The sequence below is a fragment of the Cherax quadricarinatus genome, chromosome 8, assembly GCF_038502225.1.
Source record: "Cherax quadricarinatus isolate ZL_2023a chromosome 8, ASM3850222v1, whole genome shotgun sequence".
Lineage (NCBI taxonomy): Eukaryota > Metazoa > Arthropoda > Malacostraca > Decapoda > Parastacidae > Cherax > Cherax quadricarinatus.
In genome coordinates, this window is record NC_091299.1 from 40,886,610 (window position 1) to 40,903,085 (window position 16,476).

General features: G+C 39.9%; 1 protein-coding gene across 4 annotated transcripts in view; it reads right to left on the minus strand.

Moving 5' to 3' along the window:
• LOC128685503 (methylosome protein WDR77) overlaps positions 1-16,476 on the minus strand; it is a 99,911-nt gene that overhangs the window by 64,454 nt on the left and 18,981 nt on the right. For all 4 annotated transcript variants that reach the window (XM_070083034.1, XM_070083033.1, XM_070083036.1 and 1 more), the window contains exon 6: positions 3,660-3,861. In XM_070083034.1, coding sequence (XP_069939135.1) covers positions 3,660-3,861 — 202 coding nt within the window. The remainder of the gene's footprint in view (positions 1-3,659; positions 3,862-16,476) is intronic.

The window sequence follows — 16,476 nt, forward strand, 5'->3', positions numbered from 1 at the left end:
GGGTAAAGCAGCTGGAACTGATGGGATCATGACAGAAATGTTAAAAGCAGGGGGGGATATAGTGTTGGAGTGGTTGGTACTTTTGTTTAATAAATGTATGAAAGAGGGGAAGGTACCTAGGGATTGGCAGAGAGCATGTATAGTCCCTTTATATAAAGGGAAAGGGGACAAAAGAGACTGTAAAAATTACAGAGGAATAAGCTTACTGAGTATACCAGGAAAAGTGTACGGTAGGGTTATAATTGAAAGAATTAGAGGTAAGACAGAATGTAGGATTGCGGATGAGCAAGGAGGTTTTAGAGTGGGTAGGGGATGTGTAGATCAGGTGTTTACATTGAAGCATATATGTGAACAGTATTTAGATAAAGATAGGGAGGTTTTTATTGCATTTATGGATTTAGAAAAGGCATATGATAGAGTGGATAGAGGAGCAATGTGGCAGATGTTGCAAGTACGTATATGGAATAGGTGGTAAGTTATTAAATGCTGTAAAGAGTTTTTATGAGGATAGTGAGGCTCAGGTTAGGGTGTGTAGAAGAGAGGGAGACTACTTCCCGGTAAAAGTAGGTCTTAGACAGGGATGTGTAATGTCACCATGGTTGTTTAATATATTTATAGATGGGGTTGTAAAGGAAGTAAATGCTAGGGTGTTTGGGAGAGGGGTGGGATTAAATTATGGGGAATCAAATTCAAAATGGGAATTGACACAGTTACTTTTTGCTGATGATACTGTGCTTATGGGAGATTCTAAAGAAAAATTGCAAAGGTTAGTGGATGAGTTTGGGAATGTGTGTAAAGGTAGAAAGTTGAAAGTGAACATAGAAAAGAGTAAGGTGATGAGGGTGTCAAATGATTTAGATAAAGAAAAATTGGATATCAAATTGGGGAGGAGGAGTATGGAAGAAGTGAATGTTTTCAGATACTTGGGAGTTGACGTGTCGGCGGATGGATTTATGAAGGATGAGGTTAATCATAGAATTGATGAGGGAAAAAAGGTGAGTGGTGCGTTGAGGTATATGTGGAGTCAAAAAACGTTATCTATGGAGGCAAAGAAGGGAATGTATGAAAGTATAGTAGTACCAACACTCTTATATGGGTGTGAAGCTTGGGTGGTAAATGCAGCAGCAAGGAGACGGTTGGAGGCAGCGGAGATGTCCTGTCTAAGGGCAATGTGTGGTGTAAATATTATGCAAAAAATTCGGAGTGTGGAAATTAGGAGAAGGTGTGGAGTTAATAAAAGTATTAGTCAGAGGGCAGAAGAGGGGTTGTTGAGGTGGTTTGGTCATTTAGAGAGAATGGATCACAGTAGAATGACATGGAAAGCATATAAATCTATAGGGGAAGGAAGGCGGGGTAGGGGTCGTCCTCGAAAGGGTTGGAGAGAGGGGGTAAAGGAGGTTTTGTGGGTAAGGGGCTTGGATTTCCAGCAAGCGTGCGTGAGCGTGTTAGATAGGAGTGAATGGAGACGAATGGTACTTGGGACCTGACGATCTGTTGGAGTGTGAGCAGGGTAATATTTAGTGAAGGGATTCAGGGAAACCGGTTATTTTCATATAGTCGGACTTGAGTCCTGGAAATGGGAAGTACAATGCCTGCACTTTAAAGGAGGGGTTTGGGATATTGGCAGTTTGGAGGGATATGTTGTGTATCTTTATATGTGTATGCTTCTAGACTGTTGTATTCTGAGCACCTCTGCAAAAACAGTGATAATGTGCGAGTGTGGTGAAAGTGTTGAATGATGATGAAAGTATTTTCTTTTTGGGGATTTTCTTTCTTTTTTTGGGTCACCCTGCCTCGGTGGGAGACGGCCGACTTGTTGAAAAAAAAAAAAAAAAAAAAAAAAATCTACAAACACTGTATAGCATTTTGCCTGGAATTTTTGGGTTATCCTAATTATGTATAATAACTGAACTTATGAATACATGTGAGAGACAGAGATAGACAGAGATATAGACAGATAGAGATATAGACAGAGACAGCCAAAGCCAGCCAGCCTAATACATAAGAACATAAGCAAGAAGGAACACTGCAGCAGGCCTACTGGCCCATGCAAAGCAGGTCCATGTCACCCCCTGGCTTAGACCAATGACCCACCTAGTCAGGTCACATCCACTGAATGAAGGAGCATGGCATCTGACCTAGTAGCACAAGCTAGTCAGGTCCAACTCACCCACCCACACCCACTCATGCATTTATCTAACCTATTTTTACTTTCTTCTTAAAACATGAGTGTTAATATGACATGACATCAGTGAATCACTGGTGTTTGCCATGCTATTTGCTCAAGCTGGAGCTCAATTGAACTGTTGCTCCAACAAGGTACTAAGTGATCCCCAATTTTTTTCATACTGGGCACACTGAGTGCACAAACCCATTCTTTCATGTCTAGGCGACTCAGAGCTATCGTGCCAAATTCGAAGGACCGAAAAATAAAACAATCTACGTTCGGAGCACTGCGCACGTGCACGTAGATCTACTGTGGACAGTTTAACCCTTTCAGGGTCGGTGTCGTACTAGTACGGCTTGCATGCCAGGGTTGGTGCCATACTAGTACACGTAAATTCTAGAACCTTCAAATCTAGCGAGAGAAAGCTGGTAGGCCTACATATGAAATACTGGGTCTATGTGGTCAGTGTGAACAGTATAAAAAAATCCTGCAGCACACAATGCATAATGAGAAAAAAAAGAAAAACTCCGACCATGTTTTTGCTTTAAAACAGCAACTTTGCAGTGTATTTTCGTATGGTATTTATGGTTGTATTCTCATTTTCCTGGTCTCATTTTATAGAATGGAAGACATATTACAGAAATTGAGATGATTTTTGATTGGTTTCGCAAAGAAAAGTACCTTGAAATTGAGCTCAGAGTAGCAGAAATGTTTGATTTTTGCCAAAGTTCAAAAGTAAACAAATCATGCCACGTGTCCAATACGTGTCAACTGGCGAGTTTAATATTCTTCCACAAATGCACTGATCTAGGTAGTAGGTTGGTAGACAGCAACCGCCCAGGGAGGTACTACCGTCCTGCCAAGCGAGTGTAAAACGAAAGCCTGTAATTGTTTTACATGATGGTAGGATTGCTGGTGTCCTTTTTTTTGTCTCATAAACATGCAAGATTTCAGGTACGTCTTGCTACTTCTACTTACACTTAGGTCACACTACACATACATGTACAAGCATATATATACACACCCCTCTAGGTATTCTTCTATTTTCTTTCTAGATCTTGTTCTTGTTTATTTCCTATCTCCATGGGGAAGTGGAACAGAATTCTTCCTCCGTAAGCCATGTGTGTTGTAAGAGGTGACTAAAATGCCGGGAGCAAGGGGCTAGTAACCCCTTCTCCCGTATAAATTACTAAATTTAAGAGAAACTTTCGTTTTTCTTTTTGGGCCACCCTGCCTTGGTGGGATACGGCCGGTGTATTGAAAGAAAGATAAATATATACAGGTCCCTCTGGGTTTTCTTCTATTTTCTTTCTAGTTCTTGTTCTTGTTTATTTCCTCTTATCTCCATGGGGAAGTGGAACAGAATTCTTCCTCCGTAATCCGTAATTTCCAACCACGAGAACAACTTTAGGAGAGGGCCTGCTGACCTTGAAAGAGTTAAGGGTTAAAGGGTGTACGCTTTAAATTTAAGACTAATTTTAAAAATACTCACTTAGGATTTGCTGCAATTCTGTACAATGGTCTGTTAAGAGCTTGAAATGAGGCAATACTACAATTCAAACTTTTTGTATTCCGCAAGGCTAAAGCTCCACTCTGTAGACCAACTAAAAATTGCTCTCCAGTCGCACTGCTAGAATCTGCACTTCCTAACCAGGTTACACACTCCGGTTTGTCTTCCCAGTCTCGGTATACACCTGTAAAAAATAAACTACTAGAAACATCGATTTAATAAAATAATATTTGTGTTAAGTAAAAATGAAGGAAGAATTATTCTGTTAAAAGCAGTTCATCAATAATTCTCATTATATAATTACTGGTAAAGTGTATGGTAGAGTTATAATTGAAAGAATTAAGAGTAAGACGGAGAATAGGATAGCAGATGAACAAGGAGGCTTTAGGAAAGGTAGGGGGTGTGTGGACCAGGTGTTTACAGTGAAACATATAAGTGAACAGTATTTAGATAAGGCTAAAGAGGTCTTTGTGGCATTTATGGATTTGGAAAAGGCGTATGACAGGGTGGATAGGGGGGCAATGTGGCAGATGTTGCAAGTGTATGGTGTAGGAGGTAGGTTACTGAAAGCAGTGAAGAGTTTTTACGAGGATAGTGAGGCTCAAGTTAGAGTATGTAGAAAAGAGGGAAATTTTTTCCCAGTAAAAGTAGGCCTTAGACAAGGATGTGTGATGTCACCGTGGTTGTTTAATATATTTATAGATGGGGTTGTAAGAGAAGTAAATGCGAGGGTCTTGGCAAGAGGCGTGGAGTTAAAAGATAAAGAATCACACACAGGGTGGGAGTTGTCACAGCTGCTCTTTGCTGATGACATTGTGCTCTTGGGAGATTCTGAAGAGAAGCTGCAGAGATTGGTGGATGAATTTGGTAGGGTGTGCAAAAGAAGAAAATTAAAGGTGAATACAGGAAAGAGTAAGGTAATGAGGATAACAAAAAGATTAGGTGATGAAAGATTGAATATCAGATTGGAGGGAGAGAGTATGGAGGAGGTGAACGTATTCAGATATTTGGGAGTGGACGTGTCAGCGGATGGGTCTATGAAAGATGAGGTGAATCATAGAATTGATGAGGGAAAAAGAGTGAGTGGTGCACTTAGGAGTCTGTGGAGACAGAGAACTTTGTCCTTGGAGGCAAAGAGGGGAATGTATGAGAGTATAGTTTTACCAACGCTCTTATATGGGTGTGAAGCATGGGTGATGAATGTTGCAGCGAGGAGAAGGCTGGAGGCAGTGGAGATGTCATGTCTGAGGGCAATGTGTGGTGTGAATATAATGCAGAGAATTCGTAGTTTGGAAGTTAGGAGGAGGTGCGGGATTACCAAAACTGTTGTCCAGAGGGCTGAGGAAGGGTTGTTGAGGTGGTTCGGACATGTAGAGAGAATGGAGCGAAACAGAATAACTTCAAGAGTGTATCAGTCTGTAGTGGAAGGAAGGCGGGGTAGGGGTCGGCCTAGGAAGGGTTGGAGGGAGGGGGTAAAGGAGGTTTTGTGTGCGAGGGGCTTGGACTTCCAGCAGGCATGCGTGAGCGTGTTTGATAGGAGTGAATGGAGACAAATGGTTTTTAATACTTGACGTGCTGTTGGAGTGTGAGCAAAGTAACATTTATGAAGGGATTCAGGGAAACCGGCAGGCCGGACTTGAGTCCTGGAGATGGGAAGTACAGTGCCTGCACTCTGAAGGAGGGGTGTTAATGTTGCAGTTTAAAAACTGTAGTGTAAAGCACCCTTCTGGCAAGACAGTGATGGAGTGAATGATGGTGAAAGTTTTTCTTTTTCGGGCCACCCTGCCTTGGTGGGAATCGGCCAGTGTGATAATAATAATAAAATAATTACTTGAACATTAAGTTTTGCAGGCTTCCGTAATGGTGAATTTCAACTGTTCATCATTTTGCTAATGGCCAACCAGTGAATAAATTAAATTGGCCAATATTTTCCTGGTACAGTGGCTTTTCCATGCCCAAATCTCTCTTATTTTTGTCATTATTTCTTATTCATGCCAATATTAACAAGATCCGAGTGATACACTTAAGAAATACAGTGGTCCCTCAATTATCGTCCTTAATCCATTCCTGGAAGTGGGACTATTATCGAAATAGACGATTTTCGAATCAATTTTCCCCATAAGAAATAATGTAAATACAATTAACCTGTTCCTGACACCCAGAAGTATTAAAACAAAAATTTTTTTTTACATGAAATTATTGATGTAGTACATAAACAATACAATGGGACATGATGAATGAAACATTAACAGCATAACACTTACCTTTATTGGCGATTCTTCATAGCGTATGGAAGACTGGAGGAGGAGAGAGATTGGATTATTTACAGTTTGGAAGGGGAATCCCCTTCCATCAACACCTCAGGTACCATGTGCTTTTCTGGGGTTGCTTCTCTTCTCTGTTTCTTAATGCCACTAGGACCAACTTGAGAGTCACTGGAGTCCTGTCTCTCAAAAAAACTGTCCAGAGAGCTGTTTCTGGTGTCACTTTAAAACTTCCCTAAAATGGGCCAAGACTCTGTCACTGTACAAGTTGCCGATATGGCTTGCAACATCCTTCTCAGGGTGATGTTTCTCCATAAATCTTTCCTCCTCCTCTGCAGCAAGATTCTGAGCTGCAATCTGTTGCTCTTCCTGCTGAAGCTCTTGCAGCTCCTCAGTGGTTAGCTCTTCGTTGTGGTCCTCCACCAACTCTTCCACATCCTCCAAACTCACATCCATCCCCATGGAACTCCCCAGTGCCACAATAGATTTCACAACTGACATAGGCTCATCAGGGGCTGCCTCAAATCCTTCAAAATCCCTCTTTACACAATCTGGCCACAAGTTTCTCCAAGCAGAGTTCAAAGTCCTGGTAGTCACTCCCTCCCAAGCCTTACCTATAAGGCTTATGCAATGGAGAATACTGAAGGGTTCTTTCCAAAAATCTCTTAGGATCAAGTGAGTGTCTGAGGCCACATTAAAGCACCTTTCAAACATTGCTTTGGTGTAGAGTTTTTTAAAGTTTGAAATGACCTGCTGGTCCATGGGCTGGAGGAGAGGAGTGGTATTTGGGGGCAAGAACTTTACTGTGATGAACCCAAACTCCTTCAGAATTAGGTCATCCAAGTTTGGAGGATGAGCAGGTGCATTGTCCATTACTAGGAGGCACTTGAGATCCAATTTCTTTTCCAGGAGGTAATTCTTCACACTAGGGCCAAACACCTCATTGAACCAGTCGACGAAAATTTCCCTCGTGACCCATTCCTTATTATTAGATCTCCAAAACACACACAATTTACTCTTCATAACATTGTTTTTCTTGAACACTCTGGGATTTTCAGAATAGTACACTAGTAACGGCTTCACTTTGAAATCCCCACTAGCATTAGCACAGAACATGAGCGTCAGCCTGTCTTTCATAAGCTTGTGTCCTGGCAGTCCCTTTTCTTCCTGAGTAAAGTAGGTCCTCTTTGGCATTTTCTTCCAAACGAGGCCTGTTTCATCACAATTGAACACTTGTTCAGGTTTCAGTCCTTCAGCCTCTACGTACTCCTTGAATTCCTGCACATATTTTTCAGCCGGTTTTTGGTCTGAACTGGCAGCCTCACCATGCCTTATCACACTGTGTATGCCAGTATGCTTCTTAAATCTCTCAAACCAGCCTTTGCTGGCCTGAAATTCACTCACATCACCACTAGTTGCAGGCAATTTCTTTACCAAATCATCATGCAACTGCCTAGCCTTTTCACAAATAAGCAACGTCATAAGGCTATCTCCTGCTAATTGTTTCTCGTTTATCCACACCAATAATAACTTCTCAACATCTTCGAGTACTGGTGATCTCATTTTTGTCGGCATATTTACCCCCTTTGCAACAACAGCTTCCTTGATTTCCTTTTTCTTGGCTATGATGGAAGACATGGTTGTACGGGATTTGTTATACGTACATCCTGGCCAGTTCGCCCACACGTATGCCACTTTCATATTGTTCAATGATGTTTTTCTTAAATTCAATTGTATTTCTCACCTTCTTTACCAAATTTTGTAATTTTGTAATATTTTAAACTTAAGATTTAATTTAAGTCTGCCCGAAATGCCTAGCCATGCTAGGTGTTCTAGTGGTACACTCTGTAATTATTATTTTACTACATGTAAACCACACAATAACCAAATTCTGTAAACTCAGCATTGTAATCCTTATAGAGAATAAACTTTGAATTGAATTTGAAAGGCTTGGCACTAGGAACCATGGTAGCTTATTTAGCACTTGCAAGCACTAAAATGAATGGAATATTATGAAATATTTCGTATGAACACGTGAGGGGACCGTCGCTCACTGGTAAACAATGGAACACTGGCTGGGAAGGGAGGCAGAGGCGGCTCAGAGCCATGAGTACGCGTCCAGGATGAAGGACGATTAGCGAGTAAACGGACCATTTGCGAGCCAATGTTTAGACGAAATAATGGGACTATTTCCGAAATGGACGACTTTCAGGACGGACGATTATTGAGGGACCACTGTATGATCTCAAAACACAATAGAATACAAAATAAAAAATAATTAATGCAGAATTAATATTGTATTATTCGGTTTCTATTTCTGCAGGACCTCTGGGAATGTCACCCCTTCCTCCCCGCTGCCTGCGCATCAATCTGTAAAAGTGACTGTATATGAAATAAAAATAACTTATGGCTTGCTTCATCACCACAGCAAGTGTAACATCACAAGACTATAGCAATGAAGTATGAACTCACTAGTTCAATTTATTAGAATTTAGTCATTATCCTTGTAAATGAAATGAATTTATATTCACATTAAAGGAAAATTCTCCATGGGAAAGTGGAACAGAATTCTTCCTCTTTAAGCCATGCGTGTCATAAGAGGCGACTAAAATGCTGGAAGCAAGAGGCTCTGTAACTCTTTCTCCTGTATACATTACTAAATTTTAAAAGTGAAACTTTTCATTTTTCTAATTAGGTCACCCTGCCTCAGTGAGATATGGCTGGGTTGTTGAAAAAATGACAAAGGAAAATAAGAAAAATCGAGTATTGCCTTACAAAACTGGCTCTGTCATTCTATTTACTAATTAATATTTACTACTAGAGCTGGGGAGTTGGCACATAAAACCTTTGACTCCGACTCTCTTATTTATGGCACCTCCGACTCCTTTAATTACATTACACATATTCCAGAATCATCTCTCTTTACATAGGGCATAGGTTATACGACATTCTGGCAGGATGACACTACCAGTGGGATCAAAAATGAAAGGATGTTGCACAAATGATGTGCATGGGTTATTATCGAGGTTTTTGATATTTCCTTGACCAGTTGAGGCCACATCCATCTCAAAGCCACTAAACTCTGGGTCAACATCCCTTTCCTCTTAAAAAGGGGAGTGTTAATACGATATGACATCAATGAATCCCTGGTATTTGCCACACTATTTGCTCTAGCTGGCACTCAATTGAACTGGTGCTCCCACAGGGTACTAAGTGGTCCCAGTTTTTTTTAATACTGCACACACCAAGTGTTAAGACCCATTCTGTACTGACCAGGCATCTCAGGCAAATTGTGCGAAATTTGGATGCAGTAAAAATAAAACGTTGATCTACGTTTGGAGTGCTAGTGGTACTAACATAGATCTACATTTGGACGGTTTAAGAGTTAAAGAGCAAAGGGCATATGTAGATCAGGTGTTTACAATGAAGCATACAAGAGTGAAGTACTAATGTAAGAGCAGAGCTGTGTACTGGGCCGCGGGGGCGCTGACCCCTGGAACTCTCTCCAGGTAAACTGTGAACTAGGTCTGGAGAGCTTGCTGATAATGAGCAGGAAATGTGCTCTCTTTTAAAGTTATTTGTGATCAGTCTTCACACAAGAAGACATAAATAATATCCTAGCAATTAATAATAATTCGGGTCCTGAAGAAAACAAAGTACGTATAATTACAATAACAAGGAATATGGTTTCTAAACAGGTTGATAAACTAAAGCAAAATAAGTCCCTGGGCTCTGATCAACAGTTTTCAAGGGCACTTAAGGAGTGTGAATGGGAACTTAGTCAGATACTAACATGCGTGTTTAACTCATCAATCCAAACTGGTGTCGAGATGGAGATGTGGAACATACCTAATGTAATTCTTACCTTTAAATCAGGGGATAAGTCAATTAAATCAAATTACTGCCCAATAAGCCTGATGCCAAAAGGCAAAGTGTTAGAATTAATTATAGCCAATACAGCACCAATGCATACAATCTGATAAAAAGAGTCTCAATGTTGTTTCACTAGAGGGAGTTCCTGCCTGACAAATTTGCCAACTTTCTTTAATAAAGCATTTGAGGCAGTGGACCATGATAAAGAATATGTTGTTGTTTATTTGGATTTTAGTAAAGCTTACAGCTGGAGAGCAAAACATTGCCACAATAAAATGTCACATTAGCTGCCGAGATATAGAGGTGTGAAGTTGACCAGGTGTCGGCAACGTCCGTGACTTCCGTAAAGTCACATTTTATTATTTTACGTTTTTGTTACATTTTTCTTTTCTCTTCTAATTTTTTTTCCCAGTAACTTTCGTGACCTGTAAGACCAATATAATTTATAATGTATATATGCACTCATTGTATTCAACACAATAGCTACACTAATTTGCTCATCATTATATTGCTTACAAAACTTGTTGACAACAACATGCAAAAATATTGTGTACATGTATTAGTAATGTTCTATTATATATTTACATATGTACAGTAGATGGCGAGAATATTTTGAGGAACTTTTAAATGTCGACGAAGAAAGGGAGGCTGTAATTTCATGCACTGGCAAGGGAGGAATACCATCTTTTAGGAGTGAAGAAGTGCAGGATGTGAGTATGGGGGAGGTGCGTGAGGCATTATGTAGAATGAAAGGGAGTAGAGCAGCTGGAACTGACGGGATCATGACAGAAATGTTAAAAGCGGGGTGGGGGGGTGGGGGTGTTAGTGTTGGAGTGGTTGGTATTTTTGTTTAATAAATGTATGAAAGAGGGGAAGGTACCTAGGGATTGGAAGTGTGTGTGTTTAGTCCCTTTACATAAAGGGAAGGGGGACAAAAGATTGTAAAAATTATAGAGGAATAAGTTTACTTTAGAGAGAATGGATCAAAGTAGAATGACATGGAAAGCATATAAATCTATAGGAGAAGGAAGGGGGGGTAGGGGTCGTCCTCGAAAGGGTTGGAAAGAGGGGGTAAAGGAGGTTTTGTGGGCAAGGGGCTTGGACTTCCAGCAAGTGTGCTGGAGCGTGTTAGATAGGAGTGAATGGAGACGAATGATACTTGGGACCTGACGATCTGTTGGAGTGTCAGCAGGGTAATATTTAGTGAAGGGATTCAGGGAAACCGGTTATTTTCATATAGTCGGACTTGAGTCCTGGAAATGGGAAGTACAATGCCTGCACTTTAAAGGAGGGGTTTGGGATATTGGCAGTTTGGAGGGATATGTTGTGTATCTTTATACGTATATGCTTCTAAACTGTTGTATTCTGAGCACCTCTGCAAAAACAGTGATAATGTGTGAGTGTGGTGAAAGTGTTGAATGATGATGAAAGTATTTTCTTTTTGGGGATTTTCTTTCTTTTTTGGGTCACCCTGCCTTGGTGGGAGACGGCCGACTTGTTAAAAAAAAAAAAAAAAAAGTTTACCGAGCATACCAGGAAAAGTGGACGGTACGGTTATTATTGAAAGAATTAGAGGTAAGACAGAATGTAGAATTGCGAATGAGCAAGGAGATTTTAGAGTGGGTAGGGGATGTGTAGTTCAAGTGTTTACATTGAAGCATATATGTGAACAGTATTTACATAAAGGTAGGGAAGTTTTTGTTGTATTTATGGATTTAGAAAAAGCATATGATAGAGTGGATAGGAGAGCAATGTGGCAGATGCTGCAAGTACATGGAATAGGTGGTAAGTTACTAAATGCTGTAAAGAGTTTTTATGAGGATAGTGAGGCTCAGTATGTAGTAGGTTGGTAGACAGCAACCACCCAGGGAGGTATTACCGTCCTGTCAAGTGAGTGTAAAACAAAAGCCTGTAATTGATTTACAGGTTGGTAGGATTGCTGGTGTCTTTTGTCTGTCTCATAAATATGCAAGATCATAGGTATGTCTTGCTACTTCTACTTACACTTAGGCCACACTACGCATACATGTACACGTTTATTTATACACACTCATCTGAATTTTCTTTGATTTTATCTTAATAGTTCTTGGTCTTATTACTTTTCCTTTTATATCCATGGGGAAGTGGAATAAGAATCTTTCCTCCGTAAGCCATAAGTGTTGTAATAGTCAACTAAAATGCCGGGAACAGTGGGCTAGTAACCCCTTTTCCTGTAAAGATTACTAAAAAGAATAAGAAGAAAATTGTCAAAGTGGGAAGTCTGAATGTGCGTGGATGTTGTGCAAATGATAAGAAAGAGATGATTGTGGATGTTACGAATGAGAAGAAGCTGGGTGGGAGAGTTTCAGTGGAGAGGAATAAATGGGATTAGGTCAGGGGTTTCAAATAGAGTTAGAGCTAAAGACGGAGTAGCAATAATGTTGAAGGGTATGATATGGCAGGAAAAGAGAGACTATAAATGTATTAACCCTTTCAGGGTCCGTCCCGTAGATCTACGGCTTTACGTTCAGGGTCCAAACCGTAGATCTACGCCATGAGCTCAGCTCACTCTGATAAACTGTGAGTGGTACATTTGGGCCTAGATATGAGAGAATACATCTATGTGGTATGTGTGCACCACATAAAACAGATCCTGCAGCACACTGTGCATAATGAGAGAAAAAAAATGAAATCATGATTTTTCGATTAAAACAGCAACTTTGCAGTGTTTTTTCGTATGTTTTTTATAGTTGTATTTGCGATTTCTTGGTCTCATTGGATAGAATGGAAGACATATTACAGAAATAGAGATAATTTTGATTGGTTTTAGCATTGGAAATGGCTTGAAATTGAGCTCAAAGTAGCGGAAATGTTAAATTTTTGCCGATATTCAAGAGTAAACAAACGACCTCACACGTCTAATACACATCAGCTGGTGGGTCTAATATACATTCACAAATATGGTGATGATATTTATACAATTATTACAGTATTGCATAACAGTAAATCTTCTATTTTTTGGTGTGAATAAAAATTCATTATGTGAATAAAAAATCAAAATGGAATTTATTTGTAAAGCCTCAAAACATAACTAATGAACAGAGGAAATGTTAGTTTAGTGCCAGGAATGCCTACATTGTTCATTCTGGACCCTATTTTGAAATTGGAATATTTTGAACTTTGTGTTAAATTGGCCAAATTAACAATTTCCGATCACTTTATTTTGTAGTTGAAACAGTTGACTTGGCGATTTCTTGTGCTCAATCGATAGAATAGAAGTAATACTAGTGAAATAGCTAAGAATTTGGTTGATTGGAATAATGTAATTGGCCTAAAATGGGAGTCAAAGTCGGCAAAATCGCCGATTCGTAAATATCGCTGACACATCAAAATTCGCGAGAGCATAATTTCGTCAATTTTCCACCAATTTTCGTACTTTTTGTTTTATTACCTTCACAAAAAGATTCTCTACGATTTCATAAGAAAAAATAACAAATTTTTTTTTTTAAATATCTTGGACACTGGTGCGTGACTCCAGATTTGGGCCTTGGACCCTGAAAGGGTTAATTCAAGGATTATGTGGAGTAAAATAAAGGTTGGATGTGAAAAGTGGGTTATAGTAAGCATATATGCACCTGGAGAAGAGAGAAGTGTAGAGGAGAGAGAGAGATTTTCGGAAATGTTGAGTGAATGCGTGGAGAGTTTTGAACCAAGTGTGAGAGTACTTGTGGTTGGGGATTTCAATGCTAAAGTGGGTAAAAATGTTGTGAAGGGAGTAATAGGTAAATCTGGGGTGCCAGGGGTAAATGTAAATGGGGAGCCTTTAATTGAGCCATGTGTAGAAAGAGGTTTAGTAATAAGTAATACATATTTTACGAAGAAGAGGATAAATAAATATACAAGGTATGACATAGCACGTAATGAAAGTAGAAGTTTGTTAGATTATGTATTGGTGGATAAAAGGTTGATGGGTAGGCTCTAGGATGTACATGTTTATAGAGGGGCAACTGATATATCGGATCATTATTTAGTTGTAGCTACAGTTTGAGTAAGAGATAGATGGGACAAGAGGAAGGTGGCAACAACAAATTGGAGGGAAGTGAAAGTGTATAAACTAAGGGAGGAGGAAGTTCGGGTGAGATGTAAGCGACTATCGGCAGAAAGGTGGGCTAATGTAAAGATGAGTAGTGGGGGGGTTGAAGAGGGTTGGATGAGTTTTAAAAATGCAGTATTAGAATGTGGGGCAGAAGTTTGTAGTTATAGGAGGGTGGGGGCAGGAGGAAAGAGGAGTGATGGGTGGAATGAAGTAAAGGGTGTGATAAAAGAGAAAAAGTTAGCTTATGAGAGGCTTTTACAAAGCAGAAGTGTTATAAGAAGAGCAGAGTATATGGAGAGTAAAAGAAAGGTGAAGAGTGGTGAGAGTGCAAAAGGAGAGCAGATGATAGAGTGGGAGAGGCACTGTCAAGAAATTTTTATGAAAATAAGAAAAAATTTTGGAACGAGTTAAATAAGTTAAGAAAGCCTAGGGAACGTATGGATTTGTCAGTTAAAAACAGAGTAGGGGAGTTAGTAGATGAGGAGATGGAGGTATTAGGTAGATGGCGAGAAAATTTTGAGGAACTTTTAAATGTTGAGGAAGAAAGAGGCAGTAATTTCATGCACTGGTCAGGGAGGTATACCATCTTTTAGGAGTGAAGAAGAGCAGAATGTAAGTGTGGGGAAGGTACGTGAGGCATTACGTAAAATGAAAGGGGGTAAAGCAGCTGGAACTGATGGGATCATGACAGAAATGTTAAAAGCAGGGGGGGATATAGTGTTGGAGTGGTTGGTATTTTTGTTTAATAAATGTATGAAAGAGGGGAAGGTACCTAGGGATTGGCGGAGAGCATGTATAGTCCCTTTATATAAAGGGAAAGGGGACAAAAGAGATTGTAAAAATTATAGAGGAATAAGTTTACTGAGTATACCAGGAAAAGTGTATGGAAGGGTTATAATTGAAAGAATTAGAGGTAAGACAGAATGTTGGATTGCGGATGAGCAAGGAGGTTTCAGAGTGGGTAGGGGATGTGTAGATCAAGTGTTTATATTGAAGCATATATGGGAACAGTATTTAGATAAAGTTAGGGAAGTTTTTATTGCATTTATGGATTTAGAAAAGGCATATGATAGAATGGATAGAGGAGCAATGTGGCAGATGTTGCAAGTACGTATATGGAATAGGTGGTAAGTTATTAAATGCTGTAAAGAGTTTTTATGAGGATAGTGAGGCTCAGGTTAGGGTGTGTAGAAGAGAGGGAGACTACTTCCCGGTAAAAGTAGGTCTTAGACAGGGATGTGTAATGTCACCATGGTTGTTTAATATATTTATAGATGGGGTTGTAAAGGAAGTAAATGCTAGGGTGTTCAGGAGAGATTTGGGATTAAATTTTGGGGAATCAAATTCAAAATGGGAATTGACACAGTTACTTTTTGCTGATGATACTGTGCTTATGGGAGATTCTAAAGAAAAACTGCAAAGGTTAGTGGATGAGTTTGGGAATGTGTGTAATGGTAGAAAGTTGAAAGTGAACATAGAAAAGAGTAAGGTGATGAGGGTATCAAATGATTTAGATAAAGAAAAATTAGATATCAAATTGGGGAGGAGGAGTATGGAAGAAGTGAATGTTTTCAGATACTTGGGAGTCGACGTGTCGGCGGATGGATTTATGAAGGATGAGGTTAATCATAGAATTGATGAGGAAAAAAAGGTGAGTGGTGCGTTGAGGTATATGTGGAGTCAAAAAACATTATCTATGGAGGCAAAGAAGGGAATGTATGAAAGTATAGTAGTACCAACACTCTTATATGGGTGTGAAGCTTGGGTGGTAAATGCAGCAGCGAGGAGACGGCTGGAGGCAGTGGAGATGTCCTGTTTAAGGGCAATGTGTGGTGTAAATATTATGCAGAAAATTCGGAGTGTGGAAATTAGGAAAAGGTGTGGAGTTAATAAAAGTATTAGTCAGAGGGCAGAAGAGGGGTTGTTGAGGTGGTTTGGTCATTTAGAGAGAATGGATCAAAGTAGAATGACATGGAAAGCATATAAATCTACAGGGGAAGGAAGGCGGGGTAGGGGTCGTCCTCGAAAGGGTTGGAGAGAGGGGGTAAAGGAGGTTTCGTGGGCGAGGGGCTTGGACTTCCAGCAAGCGTGCGTGAGTGTGTTTGATAGGAGTGAATGGAGACTAATGTACCGGTACTTGGGACCTGACGATCTGTTGTAGTGTGAGCAGGGTAATATTTAGTGAAAGGATTCAGGGAAACCAGTTATTTTCATATAGTCGGACTTGAGTCCTGGAAATGGGGAGTACAGTGCCTGCACTCTAAAGGAGGGGTTTGGGATATTGGCAGTTTGGAGGGATATGTTGTGTATTTTTATATGTATATGCTTCTAAACTGTTGTATTCTGAGCACCTCTGCAAAAACAGTTATAATATGTGAGTGTGGTGAAAGTGTTGAATGATGATGAAAGTATTTTCTTTTTGGGGATTTTCTTTCTTTTTTGGGTCACCCTGCCTTGGTGGGAGACGGCCGACTTGTTGAAAAAAAAAAAAAAGTTTACCGAGTATACCAGGAAAAGTGTACGGTAGGGTCATAAGTGAAAGAATTAGAGGTAAGACAGAATGTAGGATTGCGGATGAGCAAGAAAG